This window comes from Gobius niger (genome assembly GCF_951799975.1).
Source record: "Gobius niger genome assembly, chromosome: 22".
Classification (NCBI taxonomy): domain Eukaryota; kingdom Metazoa; phylum Chordata; class Actinopteri; order Gobiiformes; family Gobiidae; genus Gobius; species Gobius niger.
The window spans coordinates 9,039,181-9,061,999 of record NC_136873.1 but is presented as its reverse complement, the minus strand read 5'-3'; the positions used below and the strand labels follow the sequence as shown (position 1 = coordinate 9,061,999).

The 22,819-nt window shown below is 40.1% G+C and overlaps 2 protein-coding genes across 2 annotated transcripts in view; both read right to left on the bottom strand.

Moving 5' to 3' along the window:
- The window catches only part of LOC306981581 (NACHT, LRR and PYD domains-containing protein 14-like), a gene marked incomplete at its 5' end in the record, with an annotated part of 29,969 nt that extends 14,493 nt beyond the window's left edge, over window positions 1-15,476 (bottom strand). The window contains 3 exons of the mRNA XM_079581189.1: window positions 10,994-11,170; window positions 15,171-15,344; window positions 15,412-15,476. Of these exons, the coding sequence (XP_079437315.1) occupies window positions 10,994-11,170; window positions 15,171-15,344; window positions 15,412-15,476 (416 nt within the window). The remainder of the gene's footprint in view (window positions 1-10,993; window positions 11,171-15,170; window positions 15,345-15,411) is intronic.
- A 1,444-nt stretch (window positions 15,477-16,920) lies between these two features.
- Window positions 16,921-21,820, bottom strand: LOC306981580 (protein NLRC3-like; the record flags this gene model as incomplete). Its single annotated transcript, XM_079581188.1, has 5 exons — window positions 16,921-18,291; window positions 18,540-19,048; window positions 19,220-19,269; window positions 21,423-21,521; window positions 21,600-21,820. The coding sequence occupies 5 exons, from the start codon at window positions 21,818-21,820 to the stop codon at window positions 16,921-16,923; spliced, it is 2,250 nt and encodes a 749-aa protein (XP_079437314.1).
- Between the last annotated feature and the right edge of the window lie 999 nt (window positions 21,821-22,819).

The window sequence follows — 22,819 nt, the reverse complement described above, 5'->3', positions numbered from 1 at the left end:
GCCCGAGTTCTATCTCGCAATTAAAAAAAAAAAAAACTGAGGTGGCGCTAAAGCGCCATTATTTTGAAATTAAATATTTGGAAATAGTTGAAGGTTTTGTCGGATCGAGTTTGAATTTTGGGGCAAAATCTGTGACTTTGAGAGGAGGGAGCGCCTGGTGCTTTGAGAGGAGGGAGCGCCTGGTGCTTTGAGAGGAGGGAGCGCCTGGTGCTTTGAGAGGAGGGAGCGCCTGGTGCTTTGGGGGAGTCCACACGGTTACACGAGGCCTTGATAAACTCACACTGTGACTCAGAAAGTAAAGCTTTGTCTAAATGAGAGTGACCTGTGGATCCAGCGCTGGATGGAACACTTGGATCAGCTCCATCAGACTGTAGCGCCCCCTTCTGACCAGGTTCATCTCTCTGAAGGACAGTGGCACCACCAGCTGCAGCTCCTGGTTCTCTGAGCCCTGGGCCCAGTCCAGACAGAACTTCAGGACTGAGAAGGTCTTCCCCACTCCAGCCACGCCCACAGTCAGCACGGCTCTGATGGAGCCCTGCTGCAGCGCCCCCTGCTGCTGCTCAGGGGGCAGAGCTTTAAAGATGTCCTGGCACCGGATGGTGATCTCCTGGACCTGCTTCTTCTTGGACTGTGTCTCCAGACTCCTCTCCTCAGGTTGGGCTCTGGCCTCTTCACTGAGGCCCTCTGTGATGTACAGCTCAGTGAAGATGCTGTTCAGAAGAGTTCTATCTCCTGATTCTTCACTTCCCTCTGTCACACTCTCACATCTGCTGCTCAGGCTCTGCTTATGCTCCTTCAGAACCTTCTGCAGACCCTCACCTGGACACAGAGGAGGAGACACCTGTTAATGTTGATGAACAGGTCTCTTATTCCCTGCTGTAGTTGATGAGTCTCAGACTGAGCAGACTCACCTGGTGCAGGGCCTTGAACCCCCTGATCAGGACCTGTGTCTCCACACTGAGGCCAGGCGTCCTGCTCTGACTCTGCTTCTCTGTGACACAAACACGTCTTTAACATCTCAGAAGTTACAATCACAAATATAAAGACTCTGTGTTCAGGTCAGGTCTTACTGTGAGGCTGGAGCAGGATCAGGTCTGAAGGTCAGAGGGTCTCTCATAGACCGGTCACTCTTCATGGACAGAGCCGACACTGAAGCTGCACATCTGTGAAAGAGAAACATCTGTTTTCCAGACTTCCTCCACTGCTGGATGCAAATACACTGTATAATATGAAGATGGTTAAAGACAATTAGAAAAGTCTGAACTCACTTTGTCCCATCGTGGTCTGGATCAGCGCTGCCCCCTTCAGGTTCTCTTTGACATAAACCTGTGTCTCTCTGTCGAGCCCAGGACGACTTTGCTTTGTCGTCGGCCATTTTCCCGAGGCCTGAGGGTCAGAGGTTAAAGTCATTCACTCTGGGACTGGATCTGACACAGGAGCGTGTGCTCGTGCTCCTCACCACACGCCTGTATGTGTCAGACACGTGTTCACTTTCACACGCATGTCAGAGTGGGAGGAGTTTGCATCATTTAAGGCGAGACGCTGCAGGAGAAAACATGGACTCGTTTCCTTCTTAACATCTTAGTTTAACGTGAGTAACTCGGGTCTCATGCATGTAAACACGCCACGCCGGATTGTAGCCATTTCCATCTGTCAAGCAGGACACGTGAGCTCAAAAGTGAGGACACATAAGTGAGTAAGTTTTCAGTGTCATTTTCCGTCAGGTTTTCTGCCTGTCCTGATAATGTAATTATCTTGGCCCTAACCCTCCCTTTTCCTCTTGTTGCACTGAACCATTGATCCCCCGGTGCTAAACCTGTGATCAGGACTGTTTCTCTCTCTGTCAGACAGAAGTTTAGTGTTTGTCTTATTTAGTTTAGTGACTCCACAGTCTCTGCTTTTGAAGAGAGAAACTGGAGAGAGAGCCCTGGATCAAACCCACAGCACAAATGTAGATCTGCAGCACATGTTTCTGACTCCACAATAGTTCTACAATCAGGGCCGGACTGGGACTGAAAACCAGCCCTGGACTCTGACCAGCCCGGCCCAAATCAGCGGAGTTTTACACTTCCACAAATACATGTTTTAACCTCTGACCCCCCGCCTGAACCAAAGCATTCTGTCCTCTTTTGGCTGTGTAGAACCTCATTTGAAAGCTAAGACCCACAAAACTGACCTTTTTCCTCGCGCTGTTGCTGTGTTGGGTCAACTTTTGTATGTTTTTATTTTTGTTGAATTTTTGATGAATTTTTGTCACATTTTTGTCAATTTTTTGTGTTTTTTTTGTCCAGTTTTTGTCACATTTTTGTCGAATTCGTGTCTAATTTTTGTTGATTTTTTGTTGAAATTTAGTTGATTTTTTGTTGATTTTTAGTTGATTTTTTGTCACATTTTTGTCGAATTTTTGTCATTTTTTGTCGAATTTTTGTCGAATTTTTGTTGAATTTTGTCACATTTTTGTCAAATTTTTTGTGTTTTTTTTGTCCAATTTTTGTCCAATTTTTGTCGATTTTTTGTCAATTTTTTGTTGAATTTTTGTCAAATTTTTGTCGATTTTTTGTCGAATTTTTGTCAAATTTTTGTCAATTTTTTGTCGAATTTTTGTCGATTTTTTGTCGATTTTTTGTCGAATTTTTGTCAATTTTTTGTCGATTTTTTGTCAAATTTTGTCGAATTTTTGTTAAATTTTTGTCAATTTTTTGTCAAATTTTTGTCACATTTTTGTCACATTTTTGTCACATTTTTGTCACATTTTTGTCACATTTTTGTCACATTTTTGTCACATTTTTTTTGGTCCGTGTTTGTCTCTTTTTCTCGCTATTTTGATGCTTTTCTTTTTGGCTTTTAGATTTGGGTAAAGCTCGGTGGAGGCGGGACCGGTGGCCCCTCTGTGCTCTTCCAGAACGGACATATGGCTGGTCCGCCCCTGTCTACAATCCTTCATCGTGCTCCTCATTTGTTCTATTGCAGATGATTATTGCCTCTGAGCTGCTGCGAATAACAGGAAACTCTCTCCTCTTTACATAAAAACACAGTCACGAGTTTCCCGACAAACTTACATCTAAGTCTAAAACAGGCTCACGACCGACAAACAGCAACAACGATGAAGAGTTTCACACAGAGGACAGGTTTATACGAACCCCTAAATCCCAGGGTTTATCACTGTCCCAGGTCCAGTCGATCAAAAGGACAGAAATACTGTTTGAACCTCAAGATGGCCGCCGTGTTACTGTGTCCATCTGGAGTTTTCTCAAAGATCCGACTGAGCCACTGGTTTACGCTTTAGGAGTGAAGGAGTTTCGACACAATGATCTCAGTTTGAAACAAAGGTAAATGAGTTCTTACCTCCTGTCTGTGAAGGAGAGTGCAGAGGAGTGGAGGAACACACAGTTTATCACATCCACAGGGTCAAAGTCTAGGCTTTATAAAATGGCTGCTGTAATTAAAGCAACACGAGCCACAGAAACCACAGGAATCGCAGAAGAAGTCAGTCCAGGAAGAATCAGGAGACAGTCAGTGCTCAGACCTAAGAATCAATGTCAAACACGAGAAACACCAGGACACTTTACTTTATCCATGTACTTTACAGGCTCAATAAACCAACTGGAACAACGTCAACCTTTAACCTGCGTTCAGCTTTACCCAAATCAGACATGAAGTCACAGCCTCTGTTGAAAGTCCTACAAAACTCATCTACATGGAGCTTTTTCCTTCACCACTCTCTGATTGTGTTTGTGTGATCAAAAAAGTGACAAAAAAACATCAAAAAAAGACAAAAATCCATCAAAAAAATGACAAAAAATCCATCAAAAAAATGACAAAAATCCATCAAAAAAGTGCTTCACAGCTGCATGACATGACAAGAAAACAGATCAAATGTATAAAAGGTCGACATAAAAATGGATTAATTACAGTGAAAAGCAGATAAAATACAGTCACATTCACGAGTAACTGTTTTCAGCCTGGATTCGAACATTGTCAGAGTCGAGGCCTTTTTTATTGAACCTTTATTGAACCAGGAAGTCCCTTGAGACAAACACAATAAAAACTATTTACAGTCAGTTCAAGAATAACATGTGACTCTTAGGCGCTCAGACAGGGCAGGTTTAAAGGAGGAATGTGTTCCTGAAGCTGGAGACAGTTTACGATGTCATGCAGGAAAAAGCAGTTGTTCCCAGTTCAGTGCACTTTTCCTCGGCTGTTTAAGTTCAGGTCTGAGTCCATCATTACTCAGAGATTTATAACCTGAGTTTTTCCTTTTACAGCACAATGGAAGTACGACGGACACTGCTCTGGAGCTGAACATCTTCAGGATTCAGTAGATTCATTTCCACCTGTTGAGAAGCAGAGATTCGATTAGACTCCAATTCCAAATCATTAAAAACAACAGACCATATTGGTAAATGGTAAATGGTCTCAACTTACAGAGCGCTTTTCCACCTACATTAGGCTCTCAAAGCGCTTCACAGCATATTATTTTCTATGAACTGTGATGTAGGGCTGTGCAATTAATCGAAATTCGATTACGATTTCGATTACAACAATAAATGATTACAAAATGAGCATAATCGCCAAAATCGATTATACATTTTTTTTTATAATTTTGTTTCCAAATTTTTTTTTTCCACATTTTTTTTCACGTTTTTTTTCAAATTTTTAATTTTTTGATGTTTTTTGTCACTTTTTTGATGGATTTTTTTCTTTTTTTAATGTTTTTTGTCATTTTTTTGATGGATTTTTTTTCTTTTTTTTTGCTGAATTTTCGTAACTTTTTTGATGGATTTTTGTCAATTTTTTGATGTTTTTTTGTCACTTTTTTGATGTTTTTTTGTCACTTTTTTTGATGGATTTTTGTCAATTTTTTGATGTTTTTTTGTCACTTTTTTGATGTTTTTTTGTCACTTTTTTTGATGGATTTTTGTCAATTTTTTGATGGATTTTTGTCAATTTTTTGATGGATTCTTGTCATTTTTTTGATGGATTTTTGTCAATTTTTTGATGGATTTTTGTCACTTTTTTTGATGGATTTTTGTCAATTTTTTGATGGATTTTTGTCAATTTTTTGATGGATTTTTGTCACTTTTTTGATGGATTTTTGTCACTTTTTTGATGGATTTTTGTCACTTTTTTGATGTTTTTTTGTCATTTTTTAAATGTTTTTTGTCATTTTTTTTATGTTTTTTGTCATTTTTTGGATGAATTTTCGTAACTTTTTTGATGGATTTTTGTCATTTTTTTGATGGATTTTTGTCATTTTTTTGATGGATTTTTGTCATTTTTGTCATTTTTTTGTCATTTTTTAATGTTTTTTTGTCATTTTTTTGCTGGATTTTTTTAAAGGCAACAAATAATCGTTTGAATAATCGTGATTTCAATTATGACAAAAATAATCGTGATTATTATTTTTTCAATAATCGAGCAGCCCTACTATGATGTTAACTGACACTGAAACATAAGAGAAGGTTAAAGTCTGAAAGGCGGTGTTTTGATGGACTGAACATGTCTGAAACTAAACACCTCAGGTTCGTTTTTTGTCGAGGATTTGACATAATAACATGGTTACAATGTCGAATAGACTTAAACAAAGCAAACTCTTTCAGACAAACTCCAACAGCCTCAGTGTTTTATTCAGACAAAGAGAGACAGAAAAGGTTCAGAAGAGTCTCATGAAGTCCGGACTCACAGCAGCGTCTCCAGCCGACAGTCAGGGCTCTGTTTGAGGACGAGGAGCTCCTTCAGATCCGACTCCCTCCGTCTGTTCCCCCACAGGTCCAGTTTAGTGAGATGTGATGAGGGGTTGGACTTCAGAGCTGAGGCCAGAGAGGAGCAGCTGATCTCTGACAAACCACAGCACCTCAATCTGCATAAAGAATAAATGAAGAGCTTAAAGGGTCGCAAGTGGCTCATTGACCGCAGCGTTTTTCTAACCCATTTGTTCTGCGGCAAAATTGAAGTGTCCACCAGCCGCAAAGATCGCAAAGCAGATTATCTACAAAGATCTTTGCAGATAAGCAAGATTAAAACAGAAAACAGAGTAAACACAACTATGAAGGTAAGCTACATGCTAACGTTTTAGAACCCTTTCAGAACAGCCGTATGATGTTGTGAAGTAGGGCTGCTCGATTATTGAAAAAATAATAATCACGATTATTTTTGTCATAATTGAAATCATGATTATTCAAACGATTATTTGTTGCCTTTAAAAAATCCATCAAAAAAAAGACAAAAATCCATCAAAAAAGTGACAAAAATCCATAAAAAAAAAGACAAAAATCCATCAAAAAAGTGACAAAAATCCATAAAAAAAAAGACAAAAATCCATCAAAAAAGTGACAAAAATCCAGCAAAAAAGTGACAAAAATCCATCAAAAAAATGACAAAAAAACATGAAAAAATGACAAAAATCCATCAAAAAAGTGACAAAAATCCATCAAAAAAATGACACAAATCCATCAAAAAAGTGACAAAAATCCATCAAAAAAGTGACAAAAATCCATCAAAAAAGTGACAAAAATCCTTCAAAAAAGTGACAAAAATCCAGCAAAAAAATGACAAAAATCCATCAAAAAAGTGACAAAAATCCAGCAAAAAAAAGACAAAAATCCATCAAAAAAAAGACAAAAATCCATCAAAAAAATGACAAAAATCCAGCAGAAAAAAAGACAAAAATCCAAAAATGTAAAAAAAAATAAAAAATTGAAAAAAAAAATTATAATTGATTTTTTGCGATTATGCTAATTTTGTAATCGTTTACTGTTGTAATCGAAATCGTAATCGGATTTCGATTAATTGCACAGCCCTATTGTGAAGTATGAAATCCGTACGGGGGCGGGACTGAAAACCAGCCCTGGACTCTGAAATCAGCGTAAATGCGACACTTCCACAAATACATATGTTAACCTCTGACCCCGCCTAAACCCAGAGCACTTTCTCCAGTTCGGCTTTGCCCAAATCTAAAAGCTTCTTGACTGGAGAGCGACACTGTGACGCCTCGTTTGAAAGTTCAAATCTAGAAAAGTGATGGTAACTTTTTGTCACATTGTCGCTGCATTTTTGTCATGTTTTTGTTCCTTTTTCATCACTTTTTTGTGGCTTTTTCGTTGTGTTTTTGTCTCTTGTTTTTCGGGGTTTTTCTTCATGTTATTGTTGTTTTTTCATCGCTTTTTTCATCGCTTTGTCGTCACTTTTTTGTTGCTTTTCCAGCGCATTTTTGTTTTGGACGCTTTTCTTTTAACCCCTGAACTCCCGCCTGAACCGAGCACATTTTCTCCAGTTTGGCTTTACCCAAATCTAAAAGCTTCTGGAAAAAAGGTGAGAAAATAGAGACAGAACTGAGACGAAAACAAGGATGGAAATGTGACAAAAAAGTGAGAAAAGTTTGGCAAAAAAAGTGACGAAAAATTGATGAAAAAGTGCCAAAAATGTGACAAAAAAATGACAAAACATTTTAAAAATGTGACAAAAATTTGATAAAAATTTGACAAAAATAATTTAAAAATGTGACCAAAAAAATGAGTTACAAAATGAGTTGAATCCCCAACAAAAAAATGATGGAGAAAAAAATGTGCTGACGTGAGGAAAAAGATCCTCTCGGTTCAGGCGGGAGTTAAGAGGTGAAGCTTTTAGATTTGGGTAAAGCCCCTGAATCCGTATGACCTGCGTGTTAATAGTGAGCAGGATTACCAGAGCCCATGAGCTCCTGCGATGATGAGAAACCGCCCCCATCTCCCTCCCTTATTGAAAAAGCAGCTCACAAGCCTTGGATTTGAGAGTTTGTCATTGGAAATAGTGATTTTGATCAAAAATAAGATAGAAGTAGCCAATTTGCCATTGATTAAAGTGAGGCAAAAAAACGTGGACAGTTTTTTTCAGCTCGCATCGAGCTCCGGTTTTCTCCCATGAAAACAAGCATTAAGCACTAATAACATCAATGAATCAGTAACGACACAGAGCAAAAATCCATCAAAAAAGTTACAAAAATCCATTAAAAAAGTTACAAAAATCCATTAAAAACAAAACAAAAAAACATTACAAAAAATGACAAAAAAACCATCAAAAAAAGACAAAAAAAACATAAAAAAAAGACAAAAAAACATCAAAAAGACAAAAAAAACATAAAAAAATGACAAAAAACATTAAAAAAATGATAAAAATCCAGCAAAAAAATGACAAAAAACATAAAAAAAAGACAAAAAAGCATAAAAAAAAATGACAAAAAAACATTAAAAAAAGACAAAAAAAACATCAAAAAAAGACAAAAAAAACATCAAAAAAATGACAAAAAACATGAAAAAAAGACAAAAATCCAGCAAAAAAGACAAAAATCCAGCAAAAAAGACAAAAAAACAAAAAAAAGACAAAAAAAACATCAAAAAAAGACAAAAAAAACATCAAAAAAATGACAAAAAACATCAAAAAAATGACAAAAATTCAGCAAAAATTGACAAAAATCCAGCAAAAAATTGACAAAAAAACATCAAAAAATGACAAAAAAAACATCAAAAAATGACAAGAATAGAGCAATGATGAGCTGTAGCAGGTGTATTTCAGGCAACAGCTGCTTCCAAGATGCTACGAACAGACTCTGAGCTGCCGCCAGAGCGTCTGACTTCAGTAAAGCACGAGCTCCAACTATGGGCTTGAGGCGCGTTTGGTGTGGACGCAGCACAACAGTTGCAGGAGCTCACCCGGATCTGTTCATGTTTTTAAAACCCATTATGCTCGTTCTATGCAAACAACTGTGTTACGGCCCCAGGGCTCAGGCTCCCTCCTTTCTTTTTGTATATTGTTGTTAGTGTCGCCTAAACCTGTTTCCTCATGTAAATGTGCTGCTGTGGTCCTGGGCTGTGATTGGTGGAGTGCATTGTGGTCCTGGGCTGTGATTGGTGGAGTGCATTGGGGTCCTGGGCTGTGATTGGTGGAGTGCATTGGGGTCCTGGGCTGTGATTGGTGGAGTGCATTGTGGTCCTGGGCTGTGATTGGTGGAGTGCATTGGGGTCCTGGGCTGTGATTGGTGGAGGGCATTGGGGTCCTGGGCTGTGATTGGTGGAGTGCATTGTGGTCCTGGGCTGTGATTGGTGGAGTGCATTGGGGTCCTGGGCTGTGATTGGTGGAGTGCATTGTGGTCCTGGGCTGTGATTGGTGGAGGGCATTGGGGTCCTGGGCTGTGATTGGTGGAGTGCATTGGGGTCCTGGGCTGTGATTGGTGGAGTGCATTGTGGTCCTGGGCTGTGATTGGTGGAGTGCATTGGGGTCCTGGGCTGTGATTGGTGGAGTGCATTGGGGTCCTGGGCTGTGATTGGTGGAGTGCATTGGGGTCCTGGGCTGTGATTGGTGGAGTGCATTGGGGTCCTGGGCTGTGATTGGTGGAGTGCATTGTGGTCCTGGGCTGTGATTGGTGGAGTGCATTGTGGTCCTGGGCTGTGATTGGTGGAGTGCATTGGGGTCCTGGGCTGTGATTGGTGGAGTGCATTGTGGTCCTGGGCTGTGATTGGTGGAGTGCATTGTGGTCCTGGGCTGTGATTGGTGGAGTGCATTGTGGTCCTGGGCTGTGATTGGTGGAGTGCATTGGGGTCCTGGGCTGTGATTGGTGGAGTGCATTGTGGTCCTGGGCTGTGATTGGTGGAGTGCATTGTGGTCCTGGCTGCTGGTTGGGTCTCTGGCTTTGTGTGATCAGAAGGAAAGAGAGATGTGCCTTAGTATAACTCTTATGTACCATATGGTGTATTTATTTATTTACCACTGTAAATGATAAATCCTTTATTTTTATTTGTTGGTAAATGTAAATGATGAAATTCTTTGACATTTTGTCCGATCATAAATGATTTATATCAACATGTAAGCACAGACTCAGCATCGGTTTCCTGCATGAGCGGAAAGTTTATGTGATGATGACTGAATGAGAGATCAGGGGCAGGTGAACTTCTTCCTACTCCTTTTGAGCACAAAGTCTTGTTTTGTATTTTTTCTTTCTGTAAATTAGGGCTGTGCAATTAATCGAAATTCGATTACGATTTCGATTACAACAGTAAACGATTACCAAATTAGCATAATCGCAAAAAATCGATTATAATTTTTTTTTTTCAATTTTTTTCAATTTTTTTTATTTTTTCATTTTTTTTTTCAATTTTTTAATTTTTCAATTTTTGTCACTTTTTTGATGGATTTTTGTCATTTTTGTCATTTTTTTAATGCATTTTTGTCACTTTTTTGATGGATTTTTGTCATTTTTTTGATGGATTTTTGTCACTTTTTTGATGGATTTTTGTCACTTTTTTGATGGATTTTTGTCACTTTTTTTGATGGATTTTTGTCTTTTTTTTGATGGATTTTTGTCACATTTTTGATGGATTTTTGTAACATTTTTGCTGGATTTTTGTCACTTTTTTGATGGATTTTTTAAAGGCAACAAATAATCGTTTGAATAATTGTGATTTCAATTATGACAAAAATAATCGTGATTATTATTTTTTCAATAATCGAGCAGCCCTACTGTAAATGTTGGCAAACTTGTTCTGCTCAAATGAATAAATAAATGAAAAACGCTAGAAACGCCATCGTACTAAACTGGACTTCACTGATGCACAAAGAAGAAGGTAAAGCGACTCTTGCCATAGTTCAGGTGAAGTGCCCTGACCTCAGTATGTTTGTCCATTTGACAAATACAGGAGGAGGTGCTGTGATCTAAAGGCCTGTGAGGATGAAGACATGAAGGCGTTCAGTGTTCACCTCGTAAAGTATGTGGAAATGAAGAATGCAGAGAAAAGAAGCACCCGCTGTGACAAAGACTCAACTAATCAGTCAGAATGTAAGTACAGGTAGATCTGATTCACGGTTCATCTATTACTAAAGAAATTACAAATGTGCATGTTCTTGAATTAAAATCAATTAACCGTCATGAGAGGTTTCACAAACAGAAACAGAAAAGATTTCTAAGCTTTAATTCCTCTGAACATGATCATTGTTATCAGCAAAAATTGAACTATGAACTGACCCGAGAGTCTTCAGGCGACAGTCTGGCCTCTGCAGAAAACCACACAGATGAGACACTCCTGAGTCAGACACGTCTTTATTCAGACCCAGGTTCAGGACAGTGAGATGTGAGGGGTTGGACTTCAGAGCTGAGGCCAGAGAGGAACAGCTGATCTCTGACAAACCACAGCCCCACAGTCTGAATAAAGAATAAATGCAATGGTTAAAGTCCAACAAAGAGATAAACAAATGCACAATAAGACATGTCATGTAAAGACTACAAACTGATTAGTAAATAAAGGCAAGGCAAATATATGTATACAGTAGGGCTGCTCGATTATTGAAAAAATAATAATCACGATTATTTTTGTCATAATTGAAATCACGATTATTCAAACGATTATTTGTTGCCTTTAAAAAATCCATCAAAAAAGTGACAAAAATCCAGCAAAAATGTTACAAAAATCCATCAAAAATGTGACAAAAATCCATCAAAAAAAAGACAAAAATCCATCAAAAAAAGTGACAAAAATCCATCAAAAAAGTGACAAAAATCCATCAAAAAAGTGACAAAAATCCATCAAAAAAATGACAAAAATCCAAAAATTAAAAATTAGAAAAAAAAATTGAAAAGAAATTACAAAATTTTATAAAAAAAAAAAAATAAATAATGAAAAAAATAATAATTAAATTAATTTTGGGATTTTTGTCCTTTTTTTGCTGGATTTTTGTCCTTTTTTGCTGGATTTTTGTCACTTTTTTGTCAATTACAAAAATCCAGCAAAAAAAGACAAAAATCCATCAAAAAAAGTGACAAAAATCCATCAAAAAAGTGACAAAAATCCATCAAAAAAATGACAAAAATCCATCAAAAAAGTGACAAAAATCCATCAAAAAAGTGACAAAAATCCATCAAAAAAGTGGCAAAAATCCATAAAAAAAATGACAAAAATCGAAAAATTAAAAATTAGAAAAAAAAATTAGAAAAAAAAATTATAATCGATTTTTTGCGATTATGCTAATTTTGTAATCGTTTACTGTTTGATCGAAATCGTAATCAAATTTCGCTTAATTGCACATTCCTACCGGGAGCCGACCACCATCTTGTTCTGAAGAGACGCGAGACCTTGTGTTTCTCCACATGACAAACTCTGAGCCACAAGGGACTTAATGACGACCTGCTGTTGAGTGTAATGTATTTTTGACGATGTCAGAATTTGAAACTCTTGATTGTAAAATGATCTGCATATTTTTGTAGTTATTATGAAAGTTTATTGCCCAATGATATGAGCTATGAAGGCATGATTTTTTTGTGATTTTGGTGGTTATTGTGGGGATCAGGTACTATTGGTGATTGCTTGTTTGGGGGCAGTCCCTTAGCTACAAATGTCCTAGCGGAAGGGGCTGTCTTCAATGAGAGAAACTGATCATATATATGGTTAAAAATAAATATAAATGAGTACAACACTGTATTCTCTTCGCAATATGTACACTGTTAATAATATCTGTAGGGTTAGACTTCTAGGCTTCATTCCTTTGAGTTAAAGAGGGGGTGTTCTGCTTTTGTCAGCCCCACATCACCAGTCTATATCTCACTACAATGATGACAAACCTTCTGCTGGTCTGTAAATGCAGTAAATTAGAATAACTGCCTTGTATAAAATGTCTCTCTCAAAATGGCTGTAGTGAATGTCTTGAAATAGGCCTCTGTCTCTTTAAGAACCTCTTAACTCCCGCCTGAGCTGAGAGCATTTTCTCCAGTTCAGCTTTACCCAAATCCTGTAGGCCAGTGTAACGCCTCATTTGAAAGACCTACAAAACTCATCTAAAAGGATCTTTTTCCTCACATCATCAGATTTTCATCACATTTTTCCATCATTTTTTGGGGGGTTTTCAACTCATTTTCATAATTTTTTTGTCAAATAGTGCATTTTTTTTCACTTTCTTGTCACATGTTCATCATTTTTTCATCAATTATTTGTAAATTTGTCGTCAGTTTTTGTCACATTTTTTGTCATTTTTTGTGTGACATTTTTTGTCACATTTTTTGTCACATTTTTTGTCATTTTTTGTCACATTTTTTATGTCAATTTTTTGTCATTTTTTGTCCATTTTTTCATCAATTATTTGTAAATTTGTCGTCAGCTTTTCTCACTTTTTTGTCTTTTTTTGTCAATTTTTTGTCAATTTTTTGTCACATTTTTTGTCACATTTTTTATGTCAATTTTTTGTGACATTTTTGCCATTTCTTCATCTTTTTTTCTCACTTTTTTGTCTTTTTTCGTCAATTTTTTGTAAATTTTTCGTAATTTTTTGTGAATTTTTTGTGAATTTTTTGTCACATTTTTGTCACTTTTTTGTCTTTTTTTGTCAAATTTTTGTCAAATTTTTGTCCGTTTTTTGTCTACATTTTCTCTAAGTTTTCTCACTTTTTTGTCACATCTTCATTGCTTTCATCTCAGCTCTGTCGCTATTTTCTCACCTTTTTTTCCAGAAGCTTTTGGATTGGGGTAAAGCCAAACTGGAGAAACTGTGCTCGGTTCTGGTGGGAGTTAAGAGGTTAAATGTGTCTCTCAAAATGGCTGTAGTGAATGTCTTGAAATCGGCCTCTGTCTCTTTAAGAACCTCTTAACTCCCGCCTGAGCTGAGAGCATTTTCTCCAGATCAGCTTTACCCAAATCCTGTAGGCCAGTGTAACCTCTCATTTGAAAGACCTACAAAACTCATCTAAATGGATCTTTTTCCTCACGTCATCAGATTATCGTTACATTTTTCCATCATTTTTTGGGGGGTTTTCAACTCATTTTCATAATTTTTTTGTCAAATAGTGCATTTTTTTTTCACTTTCTTGTCACATGTTCATCATTTTTTCATCAATTATTTGTAAATTTGTCGTCAGTTTTTGTCACTTTTTTGTGACATTTTTTATGTCCATTTTTTGTGACATTTTTGCCATTTTTTGTCATTTTCTGTCATTTTTTGTCATTTTTTGTCATTTTTTGTCTTTTTTTGTCTTTTTTTATCTTTTTTTCATCAATTTTTTGTAAATTTGTCGTCAGTTTTTGTCAATTTTTTGTGACATTTTTGCCATTTTTTGTCACTTTCTGTCATTTTTTGTCACATTTTTCTCACTTTTTTGTCTTTTTTTGTCATTTTTTTGTCACATTTTTTGTCCATTTTTTGTCACATTTTTTATGTCAATTTTTTGTGACATTTTTGCCATTTCTTCATCTTTTTTTCTCACTTTTTCGTCATTTTTTTGTACATTTTTCGTAATATTTTGTGAATTTTTTGTCACATTTTTCTCACTTTTTTGTCTTTTTTTGTCACTTTTTTGTCCGTTTTTTGTCTACGTTTTTTTTAAAGTTTTCTCACTTTTTTGTCACATCTTCATTGCTTTCATCTCAGTTCTGTCGCTGTTTTCTCACCTTTTTTTCCAGAAGCTTTTGGATTGGGGTAAAGCCAAACTGGAGAAACTGTGCTCGGTTCTGGTGGGAGTTAAGAGGTTAAATGTGTCTCTCAAAATGGCTGTAGTGAATGTCTTGAAATAGGCCTCTGTCTCTTTAAGAACCTCTGAGCCTTTAGACACGCCCCCTCCACACGCTGTCTGTGGCATCAGTGGGGAGGGGGTTCTGCTGAGGAGCAGTGGTTGGTTACTCGGCTGGTGACCAAAGCTCGGAGGCGTCTCCAGGAGGTGGGGGCGTTCCTAGGAGGACTCAGGCAAACCTATCCCTAAAATGGCCGCCATCAGAGTTTTTACAGATTACTCAAAATGGCCGCCATCAGAGTTTATACAGATTACTCAAAATGGCCGCCATCAGAGTTTTTACAGATTACTCAAAATGGCCGCCATCAGAGTTTTTACAGATTACTCAAAATGGCTGCCGTCAGAGTTTTTACAGATTACTCAAAATGGCCGCCGTCAGAGTTTATACAGATTACTCAAAATGGCCGCCATCAGAGTTTTTACAGATTACTCAAAATGGCCGCCATCAGAGTTTTTACAGATTACTCAGAAATACGTGAATGTGCCAAGGCAACACTTCAGCCATGTTTTTAATGAGGGAGTGACAGAATAACAGGATGGAAAGCTTGAAGAAGCACATTTAGCATAATACCCTGAAGATATATCTTTTCTCCATTATTTCCTTCTTTATGGATACGTTACATGTATTATAAGTTGTTGACGGTGAACTGACCTGAGATTCTGCAGGCGACAGTCTGTGCTCTGCAGAAAACCACACAGATGAGACACTCCTGAGTCACACAGTCTGTTTCCGCCCAGGCTCAGCTCAGTGAGATGTGAGGGGTTGGACTTCAGAGCTGAGGCCAGAGAGGAACAGCTGATCTCTGACAAACCGCAGCCCTCCAATCTGAAGAAAGTATGAATGATTAAAGTCCAGAGTAAAGTCAGAGGAGTTTCTGTAGCTGCAGCTGAACATCTGAGACTCTGGTTTGGAGCAGGACTCAGAGGTCGGGGGTAAATGCTGTAGTGTTTCAGACATGATCTCCTACTTCACTGTCAGAGAACGGTTACGTCCCATCACTCAGTTTCAGTGATTAAAGGATGAGGAGAAGGATGGACGAGCGAGAGCCATCACAGACCTGACACTGACCTGAGAGGCCAGTGTAACAACTCATCTGAAAGATCTACAAAACTAAATTAATCTTTTTCCTCACATCAGCAGATTTTTTTTCATCACTTTTTTTTGTTGGGCAGTCGTCTCATTTTTGTCAAATTTTCGGGACTTTTTTGTCACTTTTTTGTCAAATTATTCACATTTTTTTGTCAAATTCTTATCACTTTTTCGTCCATTTCTTCTCAACTTCTCTTCAAATTTTTCTCACTTTTTTGTCAAATTTTTGTCAATTTTGGAAAAAATTTTGTTAATTTTTTGCCACTTTTTCGTCAATTTTTTCAATGTTTTTTGTCAAAATCATATCACTTTTTCGTCCATTTTTTCTCACTTTTTGTCAATTTTTTGCCCATTTTTTGTAAAAATTTTTGTCACTTTTTCGTCCATTTTTTCACATTTTCATCCTTGTTTTCGTCTCAGTTTTGTTGCTATTTTCACAACTTTTTTCCAGAACTTGATGGCCCCAACCCTGCTCTGGGCCCTGGGTACTCAGTGCCCTTTACGCCCCAGTCCGAGGCCCCTGTTCGGGCTGATCACACAGAAAGCTTCCCTGTGACAAGATGGCCGCCGGTTTCTGCCGGAAGTGAGTCTGCCTGAAGACATCTAGCCTTTATGTATATCTATGGAGGCCGCGGCTGCTTGTTTTGATATTCGTGATCTCTCTCTGCACAGACTGACCTGAGAGAGGAGAGCTGACAGTGAGGACTCTTCAGACCTGACCTGAGAGAGGAGAGCCGACAGTGAGGACTCTTCAGACCTGACCTGACCTGAGAGAGGAGAGCTGACAGTGAGGACTCTTCAGACCTGACCTGAGAGAGGAGAGCTGACAGTGAGGACTCTTCAGACCTGACCTGACCTGAGAGAGGAGAGCTGACAGTGAGGACTCTTCAGACCTGACCTGAGAGAGGAGAGCTGACAGTGAGGACTCTTCAGACCTGACCTGAGAGAGGAGAGCTGACAGTGAGGACTCTTCAGACCTGACCTGAGAGAGGAGAGCTGACAGTGAGGACTCTTCAGACCTGACCTGAGAGAGGAGAGCTGACAGTGAGGACTCTTCAGACCTGACCTGAGAGAGGAGAGCTGACAGTGAGGACTCTTCAGAGCATCACACAGCGCAGACACTGAGGAGTTTCTCAGTTTATTATAACTCAGATCCAGCTCTCTGAGGTGGGAGGGGCTGGAGCTCAGCGCTGACGCCACCACTTCACAGTGAAGATCTGTCAGTTTACAATCTCTAAACCTGTAACAGATGTTAGAGTCACATGTGAGTGATTATAACGTGTGAGTGAAGCTTCTGTCTGTGACTGAGGACTCACACAGCCTTCCTGCAGTTCCTCACCGCTGGGATCAGCCTCAGTTTACCCTGATCAGACGTGTTGTACTTGTCTAGGTCCAGCTCCTCCAGGACCTGCTCTGACATCTGCAGCATGTAGGCCAGAGCCGAGCACTGGATCTCAGACAGTTTCTCCACAGATCCACCTCCAGACTTCAGGAAGTCCTGGATCTGCTGCTGCACAGACTGGTCCTTCAGCTCCATCAGACAGTGGAAGATGTTGATGCTTCTGTCGGGAGAGACTTTCTCTGAGCTCATCTCTTTAAGGTTCTTAATGACTTCTGTGATTTCTGATTGGTCCATTGGACTCAGCAGAGCTCCTAAAAGTCTGTGGTTGGACTCCAGACTGAGGCCATGAAGGAACCGTACACACAGGTCCAGGTGGCCGTTTGGACTCTGCAGGGACTTTTCAAGAGCTTTTCTGAGGAACTTATTTGGACTTAACCCAGAGACGGTTCTTTCACTTCCATAAAGACTCTCTTCTTCATCCTCATCGTCGTCATCGCCACTGAAGCTGAGAAACTCCCTGACCACCTCCATGTTGTTCTCTAAGCAGTGTTGAAGGTAAACGGCTGCCAGAAACTCCTGCACGCTCAGGTGGATGAAGCAGTAGACTGACTGGTTGAAGACACTCTCTCGTTTGAAGATCTCAGTGCAGAGTCCGGAGTAGACCGAGGCCTCGCTCAGGTCCAGACCCACCTGCTCCAGGTCTTCTTGGTAGAACATGATGTTTCCTGTCTGCAGATGCTCAAAGGCCAGTCTCCCCAGCTTCAGGAGCAGCTCTGTGTCGGCCTCTGTCAGCCCCCAGGTCTCAGACCTGACCTCTGTTTGTGTCTGTTTGTACTTCCTCTTCCTGTGCGTCTGCACCAACAGGAAGTGTGCGTACATGTCTGTGAGGGTCTGGGGCAGTGGTCCGCTCTGATGGCTTCTCAACACGTGGTCCAGGACTGTGGAGGTGATCCAGCAGAAGACTGGGATCTGGCTCATGTTGTGGAGGCTGCGGGAGGTTCTGAGGTGGGACAGGACTGTTTGAAGCTGCTCTTCATCTGAGAACCTCTTCCTGAAGTACTGCTCCTTCTGTGGGTCAGTGATGAAGCCCCTGACCTCCGTGACCCTGTGCACGCACCGCGCTGGGATCTGATGGGCCGCCGCTGGGCGGGAGGTGATCCATATAAGGGCGTGAGGAAGCAGAGCGCCTCTGATGAGGTTCACCAACAGTACGCCCACCTCTGACCTCTGTGTGACCTCAGAGATGAGCTCACAGCTGAAGTCCAGAGACAGTCTGCTCTCGTCGAGGCCGTCAAAGATGAACAGGAGTTTACAAACGGACAGAGTGTGGGCTGTGAGCGTCTGTGGGGCAGAGAAACACAACATTTAACATCCATGACTTTACACCACTTTCCTTCAACCCTCACTTTAAACCAGTGAGTGGTGGAGCTCCAGTGTGAGGGACTGCAGGGTTTACAGTGAATGTGAACACAGACTGAACTAACAAACGCCCTGAGAGCCAGGAGTCATTTCAAAAGTGTTTGAGACTTTGAAATATACGATATGAGTAACTCCTCATGAAGGTAAAGCTTTGTCTAAATGAGAGTGACCTGTGGATCCAGCGCTGGATGGAACACTTGGATCAGCTCCATCAGACTGTAGCGCCCCCTTCTGACCAGGTTCATCTCTCTGAAGGACAGTGGCACCACCAGCTGCAGCTCCTGGTTCTCTGAGCCCTGGGCCCAGTCCAGACAGAACTTCAGGACTGAGAAGGTCTTCCCCACTCCAGCCACGCCCACAGTCAGCACGGCTCTGATGGAGCCCTGCTGCAGCGCCCCCTGCTGCTGCTCAGGGGGCAGAGCTTTAAAGATGTCCTGGCACCTGATGGTGATCTCCTGGACCTGCTTCTTCTTGGACTGTGTCTCCAGACTCCTCTCCTCAGGTTGGGCTCTGGCCTCTTCACTGAGGCCCTCTGTGATGTACAGCTCAGTGAAGATGCTGTTCAGAAGAGTTCTATCTCCTGATTCTTCACTTCCCTCTGTCACACTCTCACATCTGCTGCTCAGGCTCTGCTTATGCTCCTTCAGAACCTTGTGGAGACCTTCACCTGGACACAGAGCTGCACAAATATCACATTAAAGAGTAAATAAATAACACACAAAATGGCCCCTTTTCCATGAATGAGTTTGGGCTGAAAGTGGATTTCCATTTTAAAAACACCCCCCAGTCCGTCTCACTCATAGGATTTATTTGTGCAAACTCTTCATTAAACCTGAAAGTCTGTCCTTACTTTGCAGCTCGGTGTTTCCCGTGTCAGATCCAGGCTGGAGCCGCCGGAGCCTGAATCAGAAAAACTGTCACTGTCCTCGTCTTACATCATACAACAGTCTTTAAAGGAACAGGCCACCGTTTTTACATACTGAGATATGTTCTTACCTCACTTTAGACGTGTTAATATATCCCCGTCTGGTCTTTGTCCGTGCGCTCACACATACGCAGCCTCTCCCACATGTCACATAGCTCCAAAAAAGCTCACGATAGAAGCTACCAAGCTCTTCCACGTGTTCCCTATTTAAATAAAGTTACGTGAAGTGTTTTCATGCGAAGTATATTTACCCAGAAATGTAACATGTCGATTTTATAAGCAAATAAAAAGGGGAACTATATTGTGAGGCGTAATGATACGAGGAGCACAGCGTCCGCGTAGTAACTCCTAAAGACTTCCCCGCTCACTTCCGTCAGTAACCTTTAGGAGTTACTGCGCGGACGCTGTGCTCCTGTATCATTACGCCTCACAATATATTCCCCCTTTTTATCAGCTTATAAAATCGACATGTTACATTTCTGGGTAAATATACTTGGCATGAAAACACTTCACGTAACTTTATTTAAATAGGGAACACGTGGAAGAGCTTGGTAGCTTCTATCGTGAGCTTTTTCGGAGCTATGTGACATGTGGGAGAGGCTGCGTATGTGTGAGCGCACGGACAAAGACCAGACGGGGATATATTAACACGACTAAGGTTAGGTAAGAACATATCTCAGTATGTAAAAACGGTGGCCTATTCCTTTAACATGTTGGTAAAGTCTTCAGTGACGTCTGCAGCCCGTGGTCTGCTCCTCAGAGCCGCTCCTCAGAGCCGCTCCTCAGAGCCGCCCCTCAGAGCCGCTCCTCAGAGCCTGCAGCAGCTCTGGAGGGCGGCTCGAAAACACTGAACACAGATCAGAACAAGACGGTGTTTCAGCTTCTGCTCCAGGACTTTGGAGCCTCTGAAACAGATGGATTCTGAGGAACTGTAATTCCTGAACTGAGTTTGAAATGTTTATCCTCAAATTTAACCTCAGTCACTGTCCCATAATTACTGAGCCCCGGAAGTGACATCAGACAAAAAAAAAATGTGGGGGGAATGAAAAAAAAAACATATTTTTCTTTTGTTTTTTGCCAAATATTATATCAGGGGATTTTATGTTGGGGGAAATATATATATATATATATATATATATATATTTTAATGAAATATAAAAATGTATTTTTTTTCTTTTTCAATTAAATTTTTATTTAAATATAACACCGCCTTTGCTCTGCCCAATCCCGTCAGACCCTGGAAGCTCAGCTGAAGGGCCTGGTCGGTCCTTGGATGGGAGACCGTTTAGTAACACCAGGAAGCCTGAGCGAATGTAGTGAGTGAGTGGTCGGAGGGGCCGATGGCACAGACTGGTGGCCTCGCTTCCGTCAGTCTACCCCAGGGCAGCTGTGGCTACAATAACAGCTTACTACCACCGAGTATAGAGTGAATGAATAATGCAATGTAAAGCGTCTGAGTGTCCAGAAAAGCGCTGTATAAAACCAATGCATTATTATTATTATTATTATAATATATATAACGAGAACCTAGAGAAACACCAGGGGCTCAGAGAAGATGCCTGGAGGGTGAAGGGTCAGTGGTGCCCGTGGTCGTTGGGGCACTCGGGGCAGTGACCCCCAAACTGGAGGAGCGGCTCCAGCAGATCCCAGGAAACACATCAGACGTCTCGGTCCAGAAAAGATACTGAACCCTCAGGTACCAGCACCTCTTAAAGCACTGATCATGGAGCAATGGCAGGACTAAACCAGTCCAGGCCGAAACTGTGGATTATTATTATTTCTGAGGCATTTTATTTGGTTGTTTCAAAGTGTCAATGTTAAGAGCGTCCAGTTTGAAAGCACCATCAGTACGTGAGTGCATGGGTGAATGTGCAGTATAGATGTTGAGGAGTGAGGGGTGTGTGGTGGAGCCGGGCCTGGTCCAGTCGGGGACAGAGGAGTGAAATTAGCTCGAGCTATAATCCTGCATTTTAAGTATATTGTACTTTTTGTAAATGCATTGTCCCTTTTAAATAAATAAATACAAGTTTACATGTGAAGTCCACCCTCTTAAAGCGCCAATGTAAAAAAGCTTTAAGTTTGACTTGATGCTGCTGCTGTATGACTCTTGTATTAAAGACTTTCTCACCGTGAGTCTGGAGCAGGTTCAGGACTGAAGATTGGAGGGTTTTCTTTAGACTTGTCACTCCTCATGGACAGAGCGGACACTGAGTCTGTGGATCTGCTTCTGTGGAGAAGAATGATCTGTTTCTGCTTTGTCTATAAACACATTTGTCTTTAAAGGGGGTTAAACGACTGAACTCACTTTGTCCCATTGAGCTGTGGCTCAGCGCTGCCCTCTGGAGGCTCAGCGCTGCCCTCTGGAGGCTCAGCGCTGCCCTCTGGAGGCTCAGCGCTGCCCTCTGGAGGCTCAGCGCTGCCCTCTGGAGGCTCAGCGCTGCCCTCTGGAGGCTTTACTTTTCCTTCTGCCATTTCCTCCGAGTGTCGTCCTGGGGGAGAGTCAGAGCCGTTAGAGATGAACCTCATCATGTAAAGGACAGACCGGAGCCGCCTCACATTCAGCACAGCAGATCTAAGACGGCGCCACCTAGGGCTGTGCAATTAATCAAAATCCGATTACGATTTCGATTACAACAGTAAACGATTACAAAATTAGCATAATCGCAAAAAATCGATTATAATTTTTTTTTTCAATATTTTTTTTTTTTTAACATTTATTTTTATTTATTAATATTTTTTACATTTTTATTTCAAATTTTAAATTTTTGGATTTTTGTCCTTTTTTTGATGGATTTTTGTCATTTTTTTGCTGGATTTTTGTCACTTTTTTGCTGGATTTTTGTCACTTTTTTGCTGGATTTTTGTCATTTTTTTGCTGGATTTTTGTCACTTTTTTGATGGATTTTTGTCACTTTTTTGATGGATTTTTGTCATTTTTTTGATGGATTTTTGTCACTTTTTTGATGGATTTTTGTCACTTTTTTGATGGATTTTTGTCATTTTTTTGATGGATTTTTGTCACTTTTTTGATGGATTTTTGTCATTTTTTTGATGGATTTTTGTCTTTTTTTTGCTGGATTTTTGTCATTTTTTGCTGGATTTTTTTATGGATCTTTCATTTTTTGAAAGACAAAAATCCAGCAAAAAAGTGACAAAAATCCCAAAATTAAAAATTTGAAAACATTTTTGAAAAAAAATAAAAAAATAAACAAAAATGGAAAAAAAAAAAAATATTGAAAAAAAAATAATTATAATTGATTTTTTGCGATTATTCTAATTTTGTAATCGTTTACTGTTGTAATCGAAATCGTAATCGGATTTCGATTAATTGCACAGCCCTAGTTTAAGGCATCTTAGAGTCTGGCTCATGCCTTATATGGAACTAACCCCGCATGTTTATCTGCTCTCACTTATGTTACTATGACAACGGGACTTGCCCAAGACCACATCCACCGTCTGCAGCTGGACATTGATTTCAAGATGGACTGCAGTTCCTCATCTAAGTATTGGTCAAACAGATACTAG